Raw genomic sequence first — 18,821 nt, forward strand, 5'->3', positions numbered from 1 at the left:
CAAGTCTGGTTCATCCTTGGGAGCAATTTCTAAATGCCTGAAGGTACCACGTTCATCTGTACAAACAATAGTATGCAAGTACAAACACCATGGGACCACACAGCTGTCATACCGCTCAGGAAGGAAATGCGTTCTGTCTCCTAGAGATGAACGTACTTTGGTGCGAAAAGTGCAAATCAATCCCAGAACAACAGCCTTGTGAAGGTGCTGGAGGAAACGGGCACAAAAGTATCTATATCCACAGTAAAACGAGTCCTATATCGACATAACCTGAAAGACCACTCAGCAAGGAAGAAGCCACTTCTCCAAAATCACCATAAAAAAAAACAGACTACGGTTTGCAACTGCACATGGGGACAAAGATCGTACTTTTTGGAGAAATGTCCTCTGGTCTGATGAAACAAAAATAGAACTGTTTGGCCATAATGACCATCCTTATGTTTGGAGGAAAAAGGGGGATGCTTGCAAGCCGAAGAACACCATCCCAAACATGAAGCACGGGGGTGGCAGCATCATGTTTTGGGGTGCTTTACTGCAGGAGGGACTGCACTTCACAAAATAGATGTCATCATGAGGCAGGACAATTAGGTGGATATATTGAAGCAACATCTCAAGACATCAGTCAGGAAGTTAAAGCTTGGTCGCAAATGGGTCTTCCAAATGGACAATGACCCCAAGCATAATTCCAAAGTTGTGGCAAAATGGCTTAAGGACAACAAAGTCAAGGTATTGGAGTGGCCATCACAAAGCCCTGACCTCAATCCCATAGTAAATTTGTGGGCAGTACTGAAAAAGCATGTGCAATCAAGGAGGTCTACAAACCTGACTCCGTTACACCAGCTCTGTCAGGAGGAATGGGCCAACATTTACCCAACTTATTGTGGGAAGCATGTGGAAGGCTACTAGAAACGTTTGACCCAAGTTAAACAATTTAAAGGCAATGCTACCAAATACTAATTGAGTATATGCTAACTTCTGACCCACTGGGAATGTGATGAAAGAAATGAAAGCTGAAATAAATAATTCTCTCTACTATTATTCTGACATTTCACATTCTTAAAATAAAGTGGTGATCCTAACAGACCTAAGACAGGGAAGTTTTCCTAGGATTAAATATCAGCAATATCAGCAATGAAAAGCTGAGTTTAAATGTATTTGGCCAGGGTGTATGTAAACTTCCGACTTCAACTGTATCTTTCGTACTTCCCTTGCCTTCACTCTTCTGTGCCTCCACTATCTCAGTACCCTTTATGTCATTCAACATTTCTTCTCTCCTCAGCTCTCCCTCACTTCACTATCTCCTCTTCCCCATTCCACTGCCATTCCCTGTTGGCCAACTCAGGCTGAATGATTATTCATGCAATGCTTGCATGGCAGGGTTGATAGTGGGTGAGAAACACACATGCATGCACACGCACACACGCACACACACACACACATTGCTGTGAGCGGTTTATTTGTGTTTCTCTCTGACTCAGCGCTTTAGCTCCAGTCCATGTGTCAGATATGAACAGCGGGAGAACACACACACACACACACACACACAGACACACACAGACACACACACACTACCCCCCCACACACTCTCAGGGGGACGCAGCTGCTACCGCCTCTGCTGCCTGGCACAACCATGTCAGTGTGTTTATGTGTGTCTGCCCCCTTAGCCCATGTGCAAACGCTAACCAATCATTTACACTCCGTTGTCAATTATGCGCAATCATCTGCCGTTTTTAAGTAGAAATGTTCTAGCAAAAACACATTTTATGGGTGGCCCCAGTAGGAATCGAACCCACAACCCTTCTGTTGCAAGCACCATGCTCCACCAACTGAGAGATAGTAAGGTGTTTGTTGATATGCCTGCTCCCTGTCCCTTGCTCCTTGGGGTATTTATGAGAGGTATGGACAGCCAATCTTACTCCCTGACCCCAGGAGATGGAGTGTGTTGTGTTCATCAGACCTCAGAATCTCCCTCACAGACTTTTCTGTAGGGAAACAGAAGCCTTCTCTGGAGACAGACAACCTCCCCCTTCAGCCTACCCCCAAATCTCCCCGTACAACCACCCCCCCCCCCCCCCCCCCCCCCCCCGCCCCCCCACAGCCTTCTCCCTCCCCCAATATCTGCTGAGTCACGACTGACAGGCCAGGGCCCCTGTGGGTAATCAAAAGAGGACCATTGCACCCTCCCAGAAGCTTGGCTGGTTCGTAAAACCTGCAAATTCAGACAAATAACAGGTGTAATGGGTCTGCACTCAAAAGTATGTTGCATAATGCACACTTCATTCTTTTTTTGTGTGTGTGTGATTTTCCCTGCATCAGGTATAGCGTACACAGACATTTCGGCTTTGCATCCTGCTTCAGTGTGTAGGTACACATTTTCATTTAAAACAGCATATGTAGGGAACACAGATGAGCAACCGATGGTTGTATTGAAGTTGGCCCCGAGATAGAGCCCGGAGTAGAGAGGAGGATGTGGACAGGAGAGGAGGATTGGGATAGGAGAGGAGGATGGGGATAGGAGAGGAGGATGAGGACAGGAGAGGAGGATGGAGATAGGAGAGGAGGATGAGGACAGGAGAGGAAGATTGGGACAGGAGAGGAAGATGGGGACATGAGAGGAGTATGGGGATAGGAGAGGAAGATGGGGACAGGAGAGTAGGATGGGGATAGGAGAGTAGGATGGGGATAGGAGAGGAGGATGGGGATAGGAGAGGAAGATGGAGACAGGAGGGGAGGATGGGGATAGGAGAGGAGGATGGGGATAGGAGAGGAAGATGGAGACAGGAGGGGAGGATGGGGATAGGAGAGGAGGATGGGGATAGGAGAGGAGGATGGGGATAGGAGAGGAAGATGGAGACAGGAGGGGACGATGGGGATAGGAGAGGAGGATGGGGATAGGAGAGGAGGATGGGGATAGGAGAGGAGGATGGGGATAGGAGAGGAGGATGGGGATAGGAGAGGAGGATGGGGATAGGAGAGGAGGATGGGGATAGGAGAGGAGTATGGGGATAGGAGAGGAGGATGGGGATAGGAGAGGAGTATGGGGATAGGAGAGGAGGATGGGGATAGGAGAGTAGGATGGGGATAGGAGAGGAGGATGGGGATAGGAGAGGAGGATTGGGATAGGAGAGGAGGATGGGGGCAGGAGAGGAGGATGGTTGCAGGAGAGGAGGATGGGGATAGGAGAGGAGGATGGGGCAGAAGAAGAGGATGGGGATAGGAGAGGAGTATAGTTGCAGGAGAGGAGGATGGGGATAGGAGAGGAGGATGGGGCAGAAGAAGAGGATGGGGATAGGAGAGGAGTATAGTTGCAGGAGAGGAGGATGGGGATAGGAGAGGAGGGTGGGGCCAGGAGAGGAGGATGGGGACAGGAGAGGAGGGTGGGGCCAGGAGAGGAGGATGGGGACAGGAGAGGAGGGTGGGGCCAGGAAAGGAGGGTGGGGCCAGGAGAGGAGGATGGGGACAGGAGAGGAGGGTGGGGCCAGGAGAGGAGGATGGGGACAGGAGAGGAGGGTGGGGCCAGGAGAGGAGGATGGGGACAGGAGAGGAGGGTGGGGCCAGGAGAGGAGGATGGGGACAGGAGAGGAGGATGGGGATAGGAGAGGAGGATGGGGATAGGAGAGGAGGATGGGGCAGAAGAAGATGATGGGGATAGGAGAGGAAGATGGGGACAGGAGAGGAGGGTGGGGCCAGGAGAGGAGGGTGGGGCCAGGAGAGGAGGATGGGGACAGGAGAGGAGGGTGGGGCCAGGAGAGGAGGGTGGGGCCAGGAGAGGAGGATGGGGACAGGAGAGGAGGGTGGGGCCAGGAGAGGAGGGTGGGGACAGGAGAGGAGGGTGGGGCCAGGAGAGGAGGGTGGGGACAGGAGAGGAGGGTGGGGCCAGGAGAGGAGGGTGGGGCCAGGAGAGGAGGGTGGGGCCAGGAGAGGAGGGTGGGGACAGGAGAGGAGGGTGGGGCCAGGAGAGGAGGATGGGGACAGGAGAGGAGGATGGGGACAGGAGAGGAGGGTGGGGACAGGAGAGGAGGGTGGGGCCAGGAGAGGAGGATGGGGATAGGAGAGGAGGATGGGGATAGGAGAGGAGGATGGGGCAGAAGAAGATGATGGGGATAGGAGAGGAAGATGGGGACAGGAGAGGAGGGTGGGGCCAGGAGAGGAGAATGGGGACAGGAGAGGAAGATGGGGACAGGAGAGGAGGATGGGGACAGGAGAGGAGGATGGGGACAGGAGAGGAGGGTGGGGCCAGGAGAGGAGGATGGGGATAGGAGAGGAGGATGGGGACAGGAGAGGAGGGTGGGGCCAGGAGAGGAGGATGGGGATAGGAGAGGAGGATGGGGACAGGAGAGGAGGGAGGGGACAGGAGAAGAGGATGGGGACAGGAGAGGAGGATGGGGACAGGAGAGGAGGGTGGGGCCAGGAGAGGAGGATGGGGACAGGAGAGGAGGATGGGGGGAGGAGTGGAGGGTAGGATGGGGGAGGAGAGGAAGGGGGGATGGGGGAGGAGAGGAGGGGAAGGGAAGGAGAGGATGGGTGGAGTAGAGGAGTGTAGGATAGGATGATGAAAGGAGGGGGAGAATGGGTATAGGAAGGGAGGAGGAGGAGAGAAGAGGAGGGGAGGATGGGGAGGAAAGGAGGGGAGGTGGTGTATGGGAAGGGATGATGGGGAGAGGAGAGGATGTTCGTTTTAACCCTGTGTGTAACCTTAATTATGAAACATGGTTTACTGGACCGCATCCTCCAATTCTGTTCCAACAGGTCAGAATATTGATCATGAGGGAGAGAGATAAGTAAAGAGAGATAGAGAGCTAGAGAGACAAAGAGCAAGAGAGAATGATATAGAATGAAATAAGAAATGACAAAGTGGAGGGAGGGAGGGAGGGAGGGAGGGAGGGAGGGAGGGATAGAGAGAGAGAAAGATAAATGTGCAATGGCCCTGCTGAACCCCCTGACAGAGAGAAATATAATCTCTTCTGGCTTTCTGTGTTTCTGTGTAGTTGTGGGTGTTTATTTGAGAATTTCTGTGTGTGAGTCTGTACTTGTGTGGTAGGAGAATCATGACTGTGCGTACGGAGGAGGTCTGAGTCTTTGAGTGTTCAGGTGGATGATTGATTTGCATGGGAGTGCTGTTCATCCAATATAGTATGTGAATGTGTAGTCTTTTGTTCAGCTTGCGTTCGTAACAGCCTGTGGTATAATGCATAGTCAGATAAAGCAAATGGTCACAGACAGTTATACTGGACAGTCATAAGTGATGCACATAATGTGTGTGTGTGTGTTTGTGTACGTGCGTGTGTGCGTGTGCAGGTCATAGATTATGATTCACATAGCTGCTGCAGTGACTCCAGGCTTTGTTGCTTCGCTGCAAGGCCAAAACTTCATCAACCTCTTTCCCCCACTAATACATAATGTTACTGACTAGCTGGGAATATTAATATGAATAAAAAAACGTCATAAATCAGGAGAAATTAATTTCAACTTAGCGAGTGAGTGTTACTTACCATGCATTCGGAAAGCATTCAGACCAATTCACTTTTCACATTTTGTTATGTTACAGCCTTATTCTAAAATGTATAAACATATTAATTTTTCCTCTGCAATCTACACACAAACCCCCATAATGACAAAGCAAAAACAGGTTTTTAGAAATTTAGAAAATGTATTAAAAATAAAAAACTGAAATATCACATTTACATATGTATTCAGACCCTTTACTCAGTACTTTGTTGATGTAACGGCAGTGTAGCTCTTCCTCCTCCTCGGACGAGGAGAGGCGAGAAGGATCAGAGGACCAATGTGCAGCGTGGTAATTAGACATAATGAATTTAATCAAACAAAAACAAGACACTATACAAACTGACAAAACACACTAACCGTCACAGTCCCGTGTAGCACCAACACTGACACAGGAACAATCACCCACAAACAAACAGTGAGAACAGGCTACCTTAATATGGTTCTCAATCAGAGGAAACGTCAAACACCTGCCTCTAATTGAGAACCATATCAGGCAACACATTTAACCCAACATAGAAACAGACAAACTAGACACACAACATAGAATTCCCACCCAGCTCACGTCCTGACCAACAATAAACAAGCAAAACACATACGAACTCTGGTCAGGACGTTACAGTTGAAGCACCTTAGGAAGCGATTACAGCCTCAAGTCTTCTTGGGTATGATGCTACAAGGTCGGCAAACCTGTATTTGGGGAATTTCTCCCATTCTCTGCAGATCCTCTCAAGCTCTGTCAGGTTGGATTGGGAGCGTCGCTGCACACCTATTTTCAGGTCTCCCAGAGATGTCAAATCAAATCAAATCAAATTGTATTTGTCACATACACATGGTTAGCAGATGTTAATGCGAGTGTAGCGAAATGCTTGTGCTTCTAGTTCCGACAATGCAGTAATAACCAACAAGTAATCTAACCTAACAATTCCACAACTACTACCTTATACACACAAGTGTAAAGGGATAAAGAATATGTACATAAAGATATATGAATGAGTGATGGTACAGAACGGCATAGACAAGATGCAGTAGATGGTATAGAGTACAGTATATACATATGAGATGAGTAATGTAGGGTATGTAAACATAAAGTGGCATAGTTTAAAGTGGCTAGTGATACATGTATTACATAAAGATGGCAAGATGCAGTAGATGATATAGAGTACAGTATATACATATGAGATGAGTAATGTTGGGTATGTAAACATTATAATAAGTTGCATTGTTTAAAGTGGCTAGTGGTACATTTTTACATAATTTCCATCAATTCCCATTATTAAAGTGGCTGGATGTCAGTATGTTGGCGGCGGCCACTAAATGTTAGTGGTGGCTGTTTAACAGTCTGATGGCCTTGAGATAGAAGCTGTTTTTCAGTCTTTCGGTCCCTGCTTTGATGCATCTGTACTGACCTCGCCTTCTGGATGATAGCGGGGTGAACAGGCAGTGGCTTGGGTGGTTGTTGTCCTTGATGATCTTTATGGCCTTCCTGTGACATCGGGTGGTGTAGGTGTCCTGGAGGGCAGGTAGTTTGCCCCCGGTGATGCGTTGTGCAGACCTCACTACCCTCTGGAGAGCCTTACGGTTGTGGGTGGAGCAGTTGCCGTACCAGGCGGTGATACAGCCCGACAGGATGCTCTCGATTGTGCATCTGTAGAAGTTTGTGAGTGCTTTTGGTGACAAGCCAAATTTCTTCAGCCTCCTGAGGTTGAAGAGGCGCTGCTGCGCCTTCTTCACAACGCTGTCTGTGTGGGTGGACCAATTCAGTTTGTCCGTGATGTGTACACCGAGGAACTTAAAACTTTCCACCTTCTCCACTACTGTCCCGTCGATGTGGATAGGGGGGTGCTCCCTCTGCTGTTTCCTGAAGTCCACAATCATCTCCTTTTGTAACGGCTTGTGCTCTCCTCATCCTCGGAAGAGGTGAGGAGAGAAGGATCTTCTGACCAAAATGCGGGTTCAGGGAAATAAGCCATCTTTATTATAAATACGATGGTAACGAAACAAAACAAAACACTTTCAAAACTACAAAATAACAAAACGACGTTGACGCAACCTGAACATAAACTTACATAACTAAACATAAACTTACGTACAGGAAACAGACGACATCGAAACGAAACGAAACAAACAAACGCTACAGTCCTATGTGGTACGAACATACATACAGACACAGGAGACAATCACCCACAAACAAACAGTGAGAATGCCCTACCTAAATATGACTCTTAATTAGAGGCAAACGCAAACCACCTGCCTCTAATCAAGAGCCATACCAGGCAAACCAAAACCAACATAGAAACAGATAACATAGACTGCCCACCCAAAACACATGCCCTGACCATAAACACATAAAAACAACATAAAACAGGTCAGGACTGTTACAGTACCCCCCCCTCAAGGTGCGCACGCCGGGCGCACCAGCACAAAGTCCAGGGGAGGGTCTGGGTGGGCAGTTGACCACGGTGGTGGCTCCGGCTCAGGACGCTCTCCCCACACCACCATAGTCACTCCCCTCTTCTGTCTACCCCTACTAATGACCACCCTAACACTACCCTCCCCTAAATAAACGGCCAGCACCGGAACAAGGGCCAGCACCGGGACAAGGGGCAGCACCGGGACAAGGGGTAGCACCGGGACAAGGGGCAGCACCGGGACAAGGGGCAGCACCAGGATAAGGACCAGCACCGGAATAAGGGGCAGCACCGGGACAAGGGGTAGCACCGGGACAAGGGGCAGCACCGGGACAAGGGGCAGCACCGGGACAAGGGGCAGCACCGGGACAAGGGGCAGCACCGGGACAAGGGGCAGATCCCGGCTGAAGGACTCTGGCAGGTCCTGTTTAGACGGCTCTGGCAGGTCCTGACTGGACGGCTCTGGCAGGTCCATGCAGGCTGACGGCTCTCGACGCTCATGGCAGACTGACGGCTCTCTACGCTCATGACAGGCTGACAGCTCTCTACGCTCATGGCAGGCTGACGGCTCTCGACGCTCATGGCAGACTGACGGCTCTCGACGCTCATGGCAAGCTGACGGCTCTCGACGCTCATGGCAAGCTGACGGCTCTCGACGCTCATGGCTCTCTGACGGCTCTGGCTGCTCATGGCTCTCTGACGGCTCTGGCTGCTCATGGCTCTCTGACGGCTCTGGCTGCTCATGGCTCTCTGACGGCTCTGGCTGCTCATGGCTCTCTGACGGCTCTGGCTGCTCATGGCTCTCTGACGGCTCTGGCTGCTCATGGCTCGCTGGCGGCCCTGGCAGATCCTGTCTGGTTGGCGGCTCTGGCAGATCCTGTCTGGTTGGCGGCTCTGGCAGATCCTGTCTGGTTGGCGGCTCTGGCAGATCCTGTCTGGTTGGCGGTTCTGGCAGATCCTGTCTGGCGGACGGCTCTAGCGGCTCCTGTCTGGCTGACGGCTCTAGCGGCTCCTGTCTGGCGGATGGCTCTGTAGGCTCATGGCAGACGGGCGGCTTTGCAGGCTCATGGCAGACGGGCGGCTTTGCAGGCTCCTGGCAGACGGATGACTCAGATGGCGCTGGGGAGACGGATGGCTCAGATGGCGCTGGGCAGACGGATGGCTCAGATGACGCTGGGGAGACGGATGGCTCAGATGGCGCTGGGGAGACGGATGGCTCAGATGGCGCTGGGGAGACGGATAGCTCTGTAGGGAGGAGAAGGAGAGACAGCCTGGTGCGTGGTCTAGGCACCGGCTGCGCTGGAGAGGAGGAAACAGCAGGAGAGAGAACCCGGAGAGACAGCCTGGTACGGGGGGCTGCCACCGGAGGACTGGTACATGGAGGTGGCACCGGGTCTACCGGACCGTGAAGGAGGACACGTGCTCTTGAGCACCGAGCCTCCCCAACCTTACCAGATTGAATGGACCCCGTAGCCCTGCCAGTGCGGCGAGGTGGAATAGCCCGCACTGGGCTATGCAGGCGAACCGGGGACACCACCTGTAAGGCTGGTGCCATGTACACTGGCCCGAGGAGACGTACTGGTGACCAGATACGTTGGGCCGGCTTCATGGCACTCGGCTCGATGCCCAACCTAGCCCTCCCAGTGCGGCAAGGTGGAATAGCCCGCACTGGGCTAAGCACGCGTACTGGGGACACCGTGCGCTCTACCGCATAACACGGTGTCTTACCAGTACAACGCCTTCTACCTCCACGGTAAGCACGGGGAGTTTGCTCGGGTATCCTACCCGGCTTTGCCACACTCCTCGTGTGCCCCCCCCCAAGAAATTTTTTGGTCTTACTCACGGGCTCCCAACCGCGTCGTCGCGCTGCCTCCTCATACCAGCGCCGCTCAGCCTTCGCTGCTTCCAATTCCTCCTTTGGACGGCGATATTCCCCTGGTTGAGCCCAAGGTCCTCTACCGTCCAAGATCTCCTCCCAAGTCCAGAAGTTCCTGTTGCTCCGTCGAGCATTCCCATACCGCTTGGTCACTGTTTGTTGGTGGGTGATTCTGTAACGGCTTGTGCTCTCCTCATCCTCGGAAGAGGTGAGGAGAGAAGGATCTTCTGACCAAAATGCGGGTTCAGGGAAATAAGCCATCTTTATTATAAATACGATGGTAACGAAACAAAACAAAACACTTTCAAAACTACAAAATAACAAAACGACGTTGACGCAACCTGAACATAAACTTACATAACTAAACATAAACTTACGTACAGGAAACAGACGACATCGAAACGAAACGAAACAAACAAACGCTACAGTCCTATGTGGTACGAACATACATACAGACACAGGAGACAATCACCCACAAACAAACAGTGAGAATGCCCTACCTAAATATGACTCTTAATTAGAGGCAAACGCAAACCACCTGCCTCTAATCAAGAGCCATACCAGGCAAACCAAAACCAACATAGAAACAGATAACATAGACTGCCCACCCAAAACACATGCCCTGACCATAAACACATAAAAACAACATAAAACAGGTCAGGACTGTTACACCTTTGTTTTGTTGACGTTGAGTGTGAGGTTATTTTCCTGACACCACACTCCGAGGGCCCTCACCTCCTCCCTGTAGACCGTCTCGTCGTTGTTGGTAATCAAGCCTACCACTGTAGTGTCGTCCACAAACTTGATGATTGAGTTGGAGGCGTGCATGGCCACGCAGTCGTGGGTGAACAGGGAGTACAGGAGAGGGCTCAGAACGCACCCTTGTGGGGCCCCGGTGTTGAGGATCAGCGGGGTGGAGATGTTGTTACCTACCCTCACCACCTGGGGGCGGCCTGTCAGGAAGTCCAGGACCCAGTTGCACAGGGCGGGGTCGAGACCCAGGGTCTCGAGCTTGATGACGAGTTTGGAGGGTACTATGGTGTTAAATGCTGAGCTGTAGTCGATGAACAGCATTCTCACATAGGTATTCCTCTTGTCCAGATGGGTTAGGGCAGTGTGCAGTGTGGTTGCGATTGCGTCGTCTGTGGACCAATTGGGTCGGTAAGCAAATTGGAGTGGGTCTAGGGTGTCAGGTAGGGTGGAGGTGATATGGTCCTTGACTAGTCTCTCAAAGCACTTCATGATGACGGAAGTGAGTACTACGGGGCGGTAGTCGTTTAGCTCAGTTACCTTAGCTTTATTGGGAACAGCAACAATGGTGGCCCTCTTGAAGCATGTGGGAACAGCAGACTGGGATAAGGATGTTTGATCGGGTTTATGTCCGGGCTTTGGCTGGGCCACTCAAACATTCAGAGACTTGTCCGAAAGCCACTCCTGCGTTGTCTTGGCTGTGTGCTTAGGGTCTTTGTCTTGTTGGAAGTTGAATCTTCACCCCAGTCTGAGGTCCTGAGCACTCTGGAGCAGGTTTTCATCAAGGATCTCTCTGTACTTTGCTCCGTTCATCTGTCCCTCGATCCTGACTAGTCTCCCATACCTGCGGCTGAAAAACATCCCCACAGCATGATGCTGCCACCACCATGCTTCACTGTAAGGATGGTGCCAGGTTTTCTCCAGACGTGACGCTTGGCATTCAGGCCAGAGAGTTCAATCTTGGAGTCCTTTAGGTGCCTTTTGGCAAACTCCGTCTGGCCACTCTACCATAAAGGCCTGATTGGTGGAGTGTTGCAAAGATGGTTGTCCTTCTGGAAGGTTCTCCCATCTCCACAGAGGAACTCTGGAGCTCTGTCAGAGTGACCATTGGGTTCATGATTACCTCCATGTCCAAGGCCCTTCTCCCCTGATTGCTCAGTTTGGTCCTGGGAGGCCAGCTCTAGGAAGAGTCTTGGTGGTTCCAAACTTCTTCCATTTAAGAATGATGGAGGCCACTGTTCTTGGGGACATTCAATGCAGCAGAAATGTTTTGGTACCCTTCCCCAGATCTGTGCCTCGACACAATCCTGTCTCGGAGTTCTACGGACAATTCCTTCGACTTCATGGCTTGGTTTTTGCTCTGACATGCACTGTCAACTGTGGGACCTTATATAGACAGGTGTTAGCCTTTCCAAATCATGTCCAATCAATTGAATTTACCATAGGTGGACTCCAATCGAACTGTAGAAATCTCAAGGATGATCAATAGAAACCGGATGCACTTGAGCTTAATTTTGAGTCTCATAGCAAAAGGTCTGAATACTTATGTAAATCATGTATTTTTGTTTTTTCTTTTGTATACATTTGCAAATATTTCTGAAACAATTTTTGCTTTGTCATTGTAGAGTACTGTGTGTAAATTGATGAGGAAAATATATAATTTAATCTATTTTAGAATAAGGCTGTAATCGTGCAAAATGTGGAATAAGTCAAGGGGTCTGATTACTTTCCGAAGGCACTGTAGTTAATAACATGCAGCATTTTGATATGTTGAATATTCAATGGATGATTATTCAGCACATGACTGATGTATAAACATGAATCTTATTTAGCACTCTCTCCACATATTTACTTTAATTGTCCCCTTTAATTGGCGTTTTTGCAACAATATGGAATCCATATTACGTCTATTATGGTGTCCGCAGCCTTGTGTGTTTGTGTATCAATGTTCGAAAGAGAGAGAAAATAACATAGAGAGAGAGAGAGAGGGAGGAAAATAGGGTGAGAGAGATTGAGGGAGATAAAGAGAGTGAGTAAGAGAGGATGGTAGAACGCAGGGTGAGCGTGTGCGAATGTGGTTTTGTGAGCATGAGTAAAGATTTGAGAGGCTTTAAGTGGTTTGAGCGTACTGGCCCAAAAAGACTGTGATGCTTACATAAGTGAGTGTTGCCCAATGCAGTGGAAGTAAGAGGCACAGGCACAGTCCAGTAGACAGACTAAGAGACAGCACTCTGCTAGAGTGATCACTGCCCTCTGCTGGGCGGAAGAACACATTACCACAGCACAGGATATAGGGGCTGTTGCCCAGACACAGATTAAGCCTAGCCCTGGATTTAAAAGCACTTTCATCGAGCTTTCTTTTAATCCAGGGCTAGGCTAAATCTTTTACCCGGAAACCGTGCCCCATAGTACCACACCTATTCTTTATAAATCACAGTACTGTGTAATGATTCACCTGGAGTGTGATTACTAGTGTTCATTTGCAATGCCTTGTATGTATTCCAGACTGGAATATGTTCTGGGATTCATCCAATGGCATTGAGGAGTTTACCACATCAGTCACCGGCTTCATTAATAAGTGCATTGACGACTTCGTGCCCACAGTGACCGTACCTACATATCCCAACCAGAAGCCATGGATTACAGACAACATCTGCACTGATCTAAAGGCTAGAGCTGATGTTGTTGATGTCACTACTGCTGTACTTTCTGTCTGCTGTACTCTGTTTTATTTATTTTTATAAAGCTCATCAGATGTGGCAGGGCTTGCAAACTATAACAGATTACAAAGGGAAACACAGCTGCGAGCTGCCCCGTGAAGGGAGAGTATTAGACAAGCTAAATACCTTGTATGCTTGAAACACTGAATCATGCATGAGAGCACCAGCTGTTCCGGATGACTTTGTGCTCACGCTCTCCGTAGCCGATGTGAGTAAGACCTTTAAACAGATTAACATTCACAAGGCCGCAGGGCCAGAGAGATTACGAGGATGTGTACTCAGAGCATGCGCTGTCTTCACTGACATTTTCAACCTCCCACTGACCCAGTCTGTAATACCGACATGTTTCAAGCCGACCAGCATAGTCCCTGTGCCCAAGAACACCAAGGTAACCAGCATTGAACACCATAGAACCCTCCAAACTCGTCATCAAGCTCGAGACCCTGGGTCTACCCTCATCAAGCTCGAGCCCCCGCCCTGTGCAACTGGGTCCTGGACTTCCTGACGGGCCGCCCCCAGGTGGTGAGAGTAGGTAACAACATCTCCACCCCGCTGATCCTCAACACTGGGGCCCCACAAGGGTGTGTTCTGAGCCCTCTCCTGTACTCCCTGTTCACCCACGACTGCGTGGCCATGCACGCCTCCAACTCAATCATCAAGTTTGCGGACGACACTACAGTGGTAGGCTTGATTACCAACAACGACGAGACGGCCTACAGGGAGGAGTTGAGGGCCCTCGGAGTGTGGTGTCAGGAAAATAACCTCACACTCAACGTCAACAAAACAAAGGAGATGATTGGGGACATCAAGAAACAGCAGAGGGAGCACCCCCCTATCCACATCGACGGGACAGTAGTGGAGAAGGTGGAAAGTTTTAAGTTCCTCGGTGTACACATCACGGACAAACTGAATTGGTCCACCCACACAGACAGCGTTGTGAAGAAGGCGCAGCAGCACCTCTTCAACCGCAGGAGGCTGAAGAAATTCGGCTTGTCACCAAAAGCACTCACAAACTTCTACAGATGCACAATCGAGAGCATCCTGTCGGGCTGTATCACCGCCTGGTACGGCAACTGCTCCGCCCACTGCTCCGTAAGGCTCTCCACAGGGTAGTGAGGTCTGCACAACACATCACCGGGGGCAAACTACCTGCCCTCCAGGACACCTACACCACCCGATGTCACAGGAAGGCCATAAAGATCATCAAGGATAACAACCACCCGAGCCACTGCCTGTTCACCCCGCTATCATCCAGAAGGCGAGGTCAGTACAGGTGCATCAAAGCAGGGACCGAGAGACTGAAAAACAGCTTCTATCTCAAGGCCATCAGACTGTTAAACAGCCACCACTAACATTTAGTGGCCGCTGCCAACATACTGACTCAACTCCACCCACTTTAATAATGGGAATTGATGGAAATTATGTCAAATTGTATCACTAGCCACTTTAAACAATGCCACTTAATATAATGTTTACATACCCTACATTACTCATCTCATATGTATATGTATATACTGTACTCTATATCATCTACTGCATCTTGCCATCTTTTTGTAATACATGTATCACTAGCCACTTTAAACTATGCCACTTTATGTTTACATACCCTACATTACTCATCTCATATGTATATACTGTATATACTATATACTGTACTTTCGCTACACTTGCAATAACATCTGATAACCATGTGTATGTGACCAATAAACATTTGATTTGATTTGATCATGCAGTACAGTGTACAGTTGTAAAGCAGTATAGCAGTTACACCGGCGGGCCCCGGTGGTAATACATTTATAAAACCAAAAGCTTACCTTGACTTGGAAGAGTTCCAGTGTTGGATAGGCATAGCCCGCTAGGTAACATAGCATCCCTCTCTGTTTGAGCCAGGTGTTTGAGTAGGCTAACTTAGCTAGCTGCATTCACTATCTAAGTAAGTGAAAGGAATTTTAAATCTAGCTCTCTCTCTCTCTCTTTCTCTCTCACTCTCTCTTGCTTCTCCTTCATTTTTGAAGAAATGTATTTGTTCAAAACTGTTCAACTCTTGTCTTTCTCTCTCTTTGAGTCAGCTACTCACTACATTTTGTTCACTGCAGTTACAGCTAGCTGTAGCTTTTGCTATCAGTACGAGATTCATTCTGTGATCCTTTGATTGAGTGGACAACATGTCAGTTCATGCTGCAAGAGCTCTGCTATGTTGGAGGACGTCCTCCTGAAGTTGTCATAATTACTGTTTAAGTCTATGGAAGGGGGTAAGAACCACGAGCCTCCTAGGTTTTGGATTGAAGTCAACGTATCCAGAGGAGGATGGAAACTAGCTGCCCTCTGGCTACACCATGGTGCTACCCTACAGAGTGCTTTTCAGGCTACTGTGGACCTTCATTTCAAAACAGTGTGATTTAATCAATTATTTGGTGACATTAATATAATTTGTAAAGTTCTATCTAAAAATGATAACTTTTTTAATGTTTTATTATTTACATTTTTCTGAAATTCACTGAGGAGGATGGTCCTCCCCTTCCTCTTTTGAGGAGCTTCCACTGGTGAGAATGCTGTTCATTGTCTACAGCTCAGCGTTCAACACCATAGTACCCTCCAAGCTCATCACTAAACTCAGGACCCCGGGATTAAACACCTCCCTATCTGCATTGACCATTTTTGCACTAACTCTTATGACTCATCATGTATGCTGCTGCTTCTGCTAATTATCTATCCTTCCTAAACACTGTATTCCTACCTATACGTACATATCAACATCATTTACTTCATACCACCGCACATCGACTCGGTACTCATACCCCACGTATATAGCCAAGTTATTGTTACTCATTATGCATTTATTCCTTCTGTTATAATTTTGTAAAAATGTTTCTATTATTTATATTTGTTTTCATTATCTTTGCATTGTCGGGAAGGGCCCGTAAGCAAGCATTTCACTGTTAGTCTACACCTGTTGTTTACGAAGCATGGGACAAATACAAATTGGATTTGATTTGGTGAGACTTAATGCCGAAAGTGTTCACCACTAAATAACCTCACCTTCTTTTTCCACAAAGGTTTCCATGATGTTTTAGACTAATTAGACTGATATGTCTTTGTGCGAGTTTGTGAGGTTCCTCACCATCCCACGAGGTTCTCTACTGTACCACGAGGTTCTCTACTGTACCATGAGGTTCCTTAGCGTACCATTTCCATCAGAACGAATAGAGATAAATGATCTGAGGGTTGGATGGATGGATAACCAGACCCATCCTCACATGTCCCTCAAACATTGTTCTTGTGCTCTTCACGGGAGCTCTCACTGTAGCTCACGGTCTCCACGTGCGCTTCGTGTTTTGTACTGTTCTGACGCTGTGTTCTCCGTGCGCTATGTTTCTCTTCTGTTGGTTCCGCCCGTGCTACTCCAGCTGCTGGACGCCAGGAGAACCAAGGTTTGTCCCTATGTTTGCAACCGCTGCCCTGGCTGCCGTGTCTGCACAACATAGAGTCACCACCAGAGTGACGTCGTCGTGTGTCTTCGGTGCCCCCAGAGATCTGGCAGTCCTGTTCCTCTGCCACCCCCCCCCCCCCACCCCCACACACACACACTCCTGGGCTGTGTCGGAAATGCACCCTATTCCCAATTGAGTGCACTACATTTGACCAGAACTTGTGTGCTCTGCCTAAAAGTAGTACACTAGGCCTATGTGGGGAGTAGGGTTGCCATTTTGGACACACTCCTAATTGGACCCCATACACACACCCGAAAGGAGTGTGATTGGTTTAGCCTGTCCCGTTCCCTAAGCCCTACCCGCGTCCGTCAGACCCTCTCCCTGCTCTTACACACTGCCAAGTAGAATTCTTCTGTGTTCTCCCTTTACTGGGTGTGGCTCTACTATAGGGGTGTGGCTGCTGTGTGACCCTTGTGACCCTATAGTATACTCTAAAATAGGCTGTGTTTTGTTCAATTTCCCCGCCCCCTAAACCTCAACACCCAGGCTACGTTCCAATATCCAAACTAGTGTAGCACTAAGAATGCATGGCCCAATCAGTGTATAGTGGCATGCTAGGGTGGATATTGGAACAGAGCCACAGTCTCCTTCTTATTTCTTCCTATAATGGATGTGTCTTTTTTTATTCTCAAGTAATGTACAAGTAATGTATTTGTCTCTTTGTATGCGCACACACATGCGTACGCCACAGGAGGTTGGTGGCACCTTAATTGGGGAGGACGGGCTCATAGTAATGGCTGGAAGGGACATCATGGAATGGTATGGAACTCCATGTTTGACACGGTTCCATTGACTTCATTCCAGCCATTACTATGAGCTGTCCTCCTCTCAGCAGCCACCAGTTGCACACGTACACACGCGCGCGCACGCACGCACACACCTCCCTAACACACAGCATAATGGATGGGCATGGACCCAGAGGTCCACTGAGTCTACTGCTGTTGGTTGACTTCCAGCTCTCAGTGGGAACACTGTTTACTGCGCTGTGCACGGATCTCTGCTGCTCTCCACTCAGCAGTACGGACAGCACACACCCTACAATAATGATAGATAATGATCAATAATGCTGCAGCAATCATACACGACGACAGCGCGGCAAAGCGTTCTTTTGAAAGTGCAAGCTGTTGAACGCAGCCGTCCAACTTTGAACACTCGACAGGGATTGTCAAACTGTTATCGAAGGATCACGGTTCTACAAGTTCTTCACTTTCCTACTATACAGGGAAGGATTGTGCACAATCAGTTTCTCCCAGCAACACAACGATTCAGTCATTCACTGGATGGCTTTGTTTAAATGTGGCTCTCTTAGTATTCCTACCTGTAAGAGCTGTCGCTTTCCTCATCCTCAGATGAGGTGAGGAGAGAAGGATCTTCAGACCAATATGCGGAGTCAGGGAAATATGCCATCTTTATTATTAATACGATGGTCACGAAAACAAACACTTTAACAAACTACAAAATAAGAAAACGACGTACACGCAACCTGAACATAAACTTACATGGACAAACGTAAACTCACGAACAGGAACGGACATCGAAACCTACGAACAGCCAAACAGCTCCAAAAGTGAATACATCTAACATAACGAAGACATCACAGGAGACAATCACCCACAAACAAACAGTGAGAATGCCCTACCTAAATATGACTCTTGATTAGAGGAAAATGCAAACCACCTGCCTCTAATCAAGAGCCATACCAGGCAAACCGAAACCAACATAGAAACAGATAACATAGACTGCCCACCCAAAACACATGCCCTGACCATAAACACATAAAAACTAACATAAATAGGTCAGGACTGTTACAGTACCCCCCCCCCCAAGGTGCGAACGCCGGGCGCACCAGCACAAAGTCCAGGGGAGGGTCCGGGTGGGCAGTTGACCACGGTGGTGGTTCCGGTTCAGGACGCTGTCCCCGCACCACCATAGTCACTCCCCTCTTCTTTCTACCCCTTCTACTGACCACCCTAACACTACCTTCCCCTAAATAAACAGCTAGCACCGGGACAAGGGGCAGCACCGGGACAAGGGGTAGCACCGGGACAAGGGGCAGCACCAGAACAAG

The 18,821-nt window shown here is 49.1% G+C and overlaps 1 protein-coding gene across 8 annotated transcripts in view; it reads left to right on the forward strand.

The window, feature by feature from the left end:
* Window positions 1–18,821, forward strand: part of LOC129842265 (ERC protein 2-like) — an 83,952-nt gene that overhangs the window by 24,167 nt on the left and 40,964 nt on the right. For 4 of the 8 annotated variants that reach the window (XM_055910748.1, XM_055910764.1, XM_055910755.1 and 1 more), the window contains exon 3: window positions 16,670–16,693. The exons of the other annotated variants lie outside the window; for them this stretch is intronic. In XM_055910748.1, the coding sequence (XP_055766723.1) occupies window positions 16,670–16,693 (24 nt within the window). The remainder of the gene's footprint in view (window positions 1–16,669; window positions 16,694–18,821) is intronic. 8 annotated transcript variants of the gene reach the window in all.

This window comes from Salvelinus fontinalis, chromosome 3, assembly GCF_029448725.1.
Source record: "Salvelinus fontinalis isolate EN_2023a chromosome 3, ASM2944872v1, whole genome shotgun sequence".
Lineage (NCBI taxonomy): Eukaryota > Metazoa > Chordata > Actinopteri > Salmoniformes > Salmonidae > Salvelinus > Salvelinus fontinalis.